Raw genomic sequence first — 7023 nt, 5'->3', positions numbered from 1 at the left:
CACTGCAACTGGTTAAAAATGTACATTTATAAATAGTACGGGTGCAGTGTATAGACACAGATATAGGTCATTAATGGTAAGTAACAGACTAAGAAATTCACGGGAACTGAAGCAAAATTTTTTTGACTCAATAAGCTGTAATGTTTGTCACATAATTACAATAAAAACAGTGTACTGAGACCTAGGACACTGTGTTTGCACACACTGGCCACACTTTATAAATGCTTAAAGCTGGGCTTAAAATCCACATGGATTATTATAAGTAAATTCACATGTTGCATAGTTGTTATCCATATAGATCTAAACAGTTTTTCATACTAGGCTATAATAAGCATGCTTTGGTGTAACGTTGAGCATTTTAACATGTGAGACCATAGTGACTGAAGCAAGCCTCAAGTGGCCAGGGGAGGAACTGCAGTTTCAGGTACTTATTGTGTCTGCACTTTGTTACAGGTTGATTTTGTAGTTTGATAGAATGAAAATAGTTCCTATATGAAATTGCTCACCACAAACTCCCACAGTGGACACCCCTTTAATTAAGTTTAGTAGACATCTCTATAGATGATATCCCTAAAAAAGGGAAACTCATATCAGAGCAATCTAGGTGGGTAAATAGCACTATAGCCCAGAGGAAAAAGCAGAGAAGAGCCAGTGAGTGTTCATCTCCCGAGCTGGTGAGCACTGAGTTTTGGGTAGCCATGTCTGGTCTCCGGTCGAGTGTGGGGACTTGGCTGACCTTTTGGGCCAGACTGTGTTTGTAGCCTCCTGACCTGACACAGTCTCATGTCTGCATGATTACTTAAGCTGTCTCACTCTTCTTTTAAAAATATGAAAGGAGTACTGCTGCTGCTGTTGGTGCCAGTTCACTGTTGTCCCCTTGTGTGTGCAGATGTCACTCAAAAGTTGAACGTTTTCAGATGAGGGCACGATAATTTTATGGATTACATATTCTGAATTTTGCACACGTTTAATTATAATTCCTGCTTAGGCTTTGCAATCTTTAGAGAAGGAGAAAAACAGAAGCTTTTATTAAAAATGTATGAATATTTTAAATCCCACCTCAGGCTGCTTTGTAGTTATGGCGTTTCTCATTTGAAGTGGATTTAATGCATCTCCCTGATGAAGCAGGCTGTCACAGTCACAAGCATCTGGACGTCATAGAGCATCAAAGGAGTGGAAGAAACATAAGTAGTCCCAGGCAGCTGTTTACTGGCATCCAGTAGTTTGCAGATTCTGTCTTCTCACATGTTAAAATGATTCACTGCATACTTTTTCTTTCTTTTAAAAGCTTTATTTCTTTGATATCCCACAGCGAGAGGAAGTCTTAAACTGGACGCTCATTTACTTAAGAGCGCAAGGTGGGACTTTGCTCTGTGAGGGTGGGGGCTGCGGCACTCCTCCAGCCTTTTGTCAGGGAGTCTGAAGAGTTTTTTGCAGAGTAATGAAATAAATAACTCAGGCTGCACAGCGTCCCGCATTGCCGGCAAAGTGCAGCATCACTCAGGTTTTCAGATTGAGGCAGAGCGCCTGCATAGCGCCTCCCTACTATACCTTCTTGCAGAATATCTTGTGCCCCGTTTAGGTATTACAAGCATTTAATTGAGCTTCAGTATGAGACTGCAGAGGAAGATATGGATCAAGTCAAAGACAGAGACTTTTAAGGAGCCAGAGGAAGAGAGGAGGGTAGTCATTTGGTTGTCCTGCATTGTGGCCTGATGCATGTAGATTAAGAGTGATCCTGTGCCGCTCTCAATCTCAAGCTGCCTGTGCCTGGTACCACTGCAGAGACGAGCACCGGGAGGCACAGCCAGCCTGGAAGAGAGACAGAGAACATCAAAAAGAGCCTAGCAAAACGCAGAGGCGCATAGCAAGGAGAGGCGCATCCTTCTGCGTTGTCTTTTAGGCGTCGCCGCCGCCGGTCAGCATGCTGTTAACTCTTTTCTCCTACTCCTCTCTCTTTTTTCTTTCTTTTAAATGCAAAGATAATCCCCCGAGTTTCTGTGCAGCCTGAATCATTAACATATTGTTCATTAAGCGTGTCTGGGGCGATGGCCACAGCTGACAGGGTACCTGCTGGGCTTGCAGATGGGCACGTGGACGTACCCTTCTGCTGATGCTTCTCTCTCGGCTCCTCGCACTCGCCTCTCCGGGGTGGAGAAGAAGTAGCGACGGTGCCAGCAGGGTGCCGCTGGGCACAGCGGGGTATGGTACACACAGCTGAGGGGCAGGTGTCTGGGCGGCTCATGTTTCTTCAGTGATAATGGCTCATCTTAAAGTTCTCGACTGTATGATTAACAACAACTGGAGGTTGATCTGTGATCTGTACTGCGCCTGGAGCAATCAGGTCAGTCTTCTCTTTTCTTTTTTCTTTGGTATTATAACAATATTTAGAGCCATCTTGCTGTAAGGCTGTTTTTAGCTATCAGACTAACATAGTTCCCTTACGCGAGTCATTCCCATTGCAGCAGTCATGCAGCAGCATTACTTTGACCTGTAGATATCAGTCACCTCTCCTTACTCTTCTTTACGAACTCGCCTTCCTCCCTAGCCCCTGTTTCTCTCTGGAGTTCTCCAGCAAAGGCATCCCTGACATTTCGGGTATTAATAGCCAGCATTCATTCAGAAGTGCAGTGTGGAATTAGAGACTGTGGAGTGCTTGGCATGCTGACCTCTGAGTGTCCCTGTTCTTGCAGACAGAGTGCCTCGTGTAGCCTCAGGTGGCTCGACGCTAAACTTGGTTTTATAAAATCAGTCTTACGAAGTGATTTAATAAGAAGTATTCTCTGTCCAGCGCAACTTATTGGAAGGACTGTGGAGGAGAAACTAGATTGAATACGATAAGAGCGATAAGAGAAATACTGACCCAGTTGGGAGCAGTGGTACATTTTTTGCATCAATTACTATGATGATGGTTGTTTTCTTGCATTGGTTTGCATTTTTTTTTAATTAAATTTTTGTTGATTCTATAAATTCAGGTGGAAAGATAATGCTGGACATATTTTAAAGCAAAGGTGTTGGGATAATGTGAATATCACTGTTATATAGCTATTGGAGAAAGCAAAATAACCTTAAAATTATAGAAAAAGACTGAAAAAAATGCTGAACAACTTTTTTAAAAATTTAGCTTGAAGCAGCAAATGAAACAGGCATTTTCCAAATTTTTGGCAACGTTATCATGCAGACTGAGCTTACAAGCTATCTGAGAGCACATGCCAGGTGTTTAGCTGCGTCTGTGTGCTGCTAGCTCTATCGGCAGTTACCGTTCGGCGGTGGCCGGCTTCAACATATCGCCCAACATTGATTCGGGCTCATTTGTAAATGCAAAAAATACTCTTGATTGGTGTTCAAAAGTGAAGAATAAACTTATCGGGTTAGCTTAGAATCAAAGCCTGGCTGCTGAAATCTAGAGGAAGTTGTACTTTTACTCTTTAATGGGGGTGGGATGTCTAGTAAAGGGTGAAGTCGTCCTATGTTGAGAGAATGATGTAAGCGCCAGGACATCCAAGTATATGAATATGGATGTCTCGTCCATACAATGCTGTTTTCTGTGTTATCTAGTTTGGATCCATCTGTCTTTACATGCAGAGAAGTCAACTTGGCACCATAACAAACCCTTCATATCTCTGACATGCCTCTTAGGCTTTTTCACTGGATACCCACACAGACAGCTCATTGTTTCATGCATTTTTCCCCTCTCCCTTTTTTCATTTTGCCATGGAATGCCTGATGTGAGGACTAAAGAAGTCTTGCCGTGTTGAGCAATGTGGCAGCTCTGCTCTCTGGCTTGCCCCTTCCCCTAATTTAATTTTAGCTGCGCTGAAAATTGTTTGCGTCCCAAGCCGAACTGATAGGCCTCTGTTTCCAGAGAGCCGCTGCTGTCCAGGGCGCTGAAAACAGCCTTTGTGTGCCAGTAGCACAGCACCGAGGCTCCATAAAATATTTACAGGCTCACACCTGGTGTGAAACTACGAGAGAGAGGCCAGGGAATCAACAACACTGCCACCAAATAACTGTGAGGCCCCGGCACTATTAATATTCAAGTTAAACAAATAATCAAAGACTATCTCAAAGTTATTATTTGGTTGGGGGATTGCTTTATTCTTAACAGGTTTGAATTAAACACTTATACATCAGATAACACTTGAAATTAATGTCATGTTGTTTAAACATTGTGTTTTATCAGTCGCATGTCTAAATAAAGAAGTAAAAGAAAGTTTTTCAGGCACCAGATGGGGTTAAGTTAAAGCTGTTGGATCTACTCCTAATTTTGGAAACTCCTTCAACCTCCCCTCTATACTGCATTGGATACGGGAGCGACATCTGTAACCCTCTGAAACCAACAGTTGACCAGCTGTGTGACAGTGAGAGTAGCTGGTAATATAGCCTACTTTTGGTTCTTTTTGTTTCCATATATTACTTATTACTGGAGTGTTATGTATATGAAAACCTCCTGAGAGGCCATTACTTGGACCTTTGTACAAGTGCTGTAACCTTTGTGATGGACATTTAGAAATAGAATTTCTCCAGCAGAACTATGGTTGTTTGCCGTTTTATTCTACGAATGCCAATTTTTTTCACCAAACAATGCACCTTAACTCCAACTACGACTAGGCCAATTAATCACATTTTATTTTCACATTACAATTGGCTTCCTGGGGTCCAACTATCATGGAAACAAGATTGATTACTCTCCTTCGTGAAGCCCGCCCTGTTGAGATTCACTTGAGCCAAGATGAAGGAAAGAGAGTGTTTGGTTATCAGAGCTGTTAGAAGATTAAAAAGTTGTATCAGTGTTTTTGAAGATGAACATAATCACTGCTGCTGTAGACCTTCTGTAGCTCGCAAGATGCAAGATTCACAGTAAAAAACACATCCTGGTTTTGGCCAAACTCCCATTTGTATCCTGGGAGTGTCCCACTGTCCATCTGTCCACAGTTCACATGCATTGCTACTCCTCCTACAGTATTGGGAAGGATCTGGTCAAACTTGCATGCAACAATCATCCGATGGGTCCTCATCCAGATTGGACTCTAGGTCAAGGTCATATATGTTGTTTTGAGATTATGGTTTTTTTTATACTACTAGAAAAAATCTGATGCCCAACAAATATGTTTCATGCAGCACTGTAATAAAATCATTTCCAGATTTTTTTAAGCAGGGTTTAATTTTTCAGTCATCTTTGCATGCATAATTATACCCCAAAGGCCAATTAGGCAACAGAAAGAAACCCTTCATTATAATTTTCTTTTGTTCTGAGCAGCCTCACCTCCAATAGTTAAATCAAAGATTTACTGTAGCTTGTGTTATGCTAATAGTGGCTAACAGACTGGTAGATTATTAGCATCATGCAGATGTGTTGATGTTGATAAAAAAACAAAACAAAAAAAACTTCATCAAACAGCATAGTGTTATTTTTTTTTTTTTAGGTTTTTTCAGTTTCACTATTTTAAAAACTTGTTATGAGTAAAAACTGTTACTCTTGTCTTTAGGTTTAAGTCTCTTTTAATATGCATACAAACTAAAGCAACTACCAGTCGTAGGTAGCATCAGTTCCACCTTGGCTGGTTGGATGTTTCACCTCACTTTGGTCTGAGGAGTACTTCTGACATGGCACTAGGGGGTTAAACATGAGAGTGTATTTGTCATGGGGGCACACTGTCACGACCTTACGCTGTCAAAAGACCTCAAAGAGCAACTAGAATTAATAATTCATCGATGAGGAAAGCAATTATACAGGGCCTTGCTTGCATTGGGGGTGGGGGGACCCTGGGGACTCTAATTGGCCCACCTGCTCTCTTTTCTCTAAGGGGTTGGTGAGGTGACTGGATGTAAGGGCGCTGTGTATATCCGCACTGTCTTTGTTTGGATGCCTCTGGCTCTGAGCTGTACACGTGGGGGGATGGCTTTTTTTGTTGGTGTGTTGGAAGCCATCTCTGACATCCCCATATTGATGGACCACACCCAAAACCAGAGGAAGGGCTTTCCAAGCGCTCCATGAAGCTTTATTAGTATTTTTATTGGTATTTTAGTAGTATTAGTAAAATGATTTTCCTAAACAGCAGATCCTTGTGTATATTAATAATAAGTTAAATGCGATGGTTTATTTCAAGGTGTTGGGTATGTTAATGCACTTTGACTACTTCTTGGGGCTGAGGTTTTAATTAATTAATGGCAGCAGGAAGCTGCAGATTAGTTAATAGCTCTAAACATAATTAAACTGGCATACACTTGAGTAGAAAACCTTTTTTTTGGCTTCGTGTGGTCTTGCAGTAAACCCCTTTTCAGCGTCTGATGTGTGTCGGCCCACTGTCGGCTGGTCTTTCTCTCTGTCCGTCTGTCCCTTTCTCTCCTTTCTCCTTCCATCTCCATTTCTCCTTTGTGGAGAGGAATTCCAGGCTGTTGGCCCGCACAATTGCCCGTCCATTAGCATATGAAAGCAGCCGAGGGGCAGTGAGATGAGGCGGGAAAAAGGGAGGGAAGGGGAGTCATAAAACTTTCAAATCAGTTCCGAGCAGACTTCAGAACTTTAATCAGCCCCATGCTAGCACATGTGCCTCTGTGGCATGCATTTTCCTCGGGGAAATCTTTATGTTTGTTAATGAAGAAGCGCATAGTTGTCTGCTCATTTGGTTTGATGCTTGAGGTTTTACTCTCGAATTATGTTGAACTATTATGCTTGACAATTTGAGCATGTCAGTAAAAAAAAAAAAAAAAAAAGAGAGAGAAACTTGTTTATCTGTTCAACTACGTTTTTTCAGCCTGAAATGTCCGAACACTCATGATGATATAGTCTGATCATGTGCTTGTCTCAGGCATAAAATCAGTCATTCATAAGGATTTGATTCCTTGGACTTAGATCATAAGGTGGAGGATACATCTAATCACTTGTTTTCTGAGACTTTCTAGCATTCTGTCATCAACACTAGAAGAAGAAAATAATGTGAAAATATTGACATTTTCAGTATTTGATGATTTTTATATAATTTCTGTTTTTTGGAAGTGATAGGTTTGATTGACAGAGAA

The 7023-nt window shown here is 41.6% G+C and overlaps 1 protein-coding gene across 2 annotated transcripts in view; it reads left to right on the top strand.

Moving 5' to 3' along the window:
• The window catches only part of arhgap21a (Rho GTPase activating protein 21a), a 104769-nt gene that overhangs the window by 10925 nt on the left and 86821 nt on the right, over nt 1-7023 (top strand). Inside the window, exon 1 of one of the 2 annotated variants that reach the window (XM_085468020.1) lies at nt 1520-2344. The exons of the other annotated variant lie outside the window; for it this stretch is intronic. Coding sequence (XP_085324146.1) covers nt 2261-2344 — 84 coding nt within the window. The 5' untranslated portion in view covers nt 1520-2260. Of the gene's footprint in view, nt 1-1519; nt 2345-7023 lie in introns of those variants that run through there. 2 annotated transcript variants of the gene reach the window in all.

The sequence above is a fragment of the Copadichromis virginalis genome, linkage group LG9 (assembly GCF_057382275.1).
Source record: "Copadichromis virginalis isolate Kocher_CV1m ecotype Utaka linkage group LG9, C_Virginalis_male_GT1.1, whole genome shotgun sequence".
NCBI classification, from domain to species: Eukaryota; Metazoa; Chordata; class Actinopteri; order Cichliformes; family Cichlidae; genus Copadichromis; species Copadichromis virginalis.
This window is presented reverse-complemented; position numbering and strand designations above follow the sequence as displayed.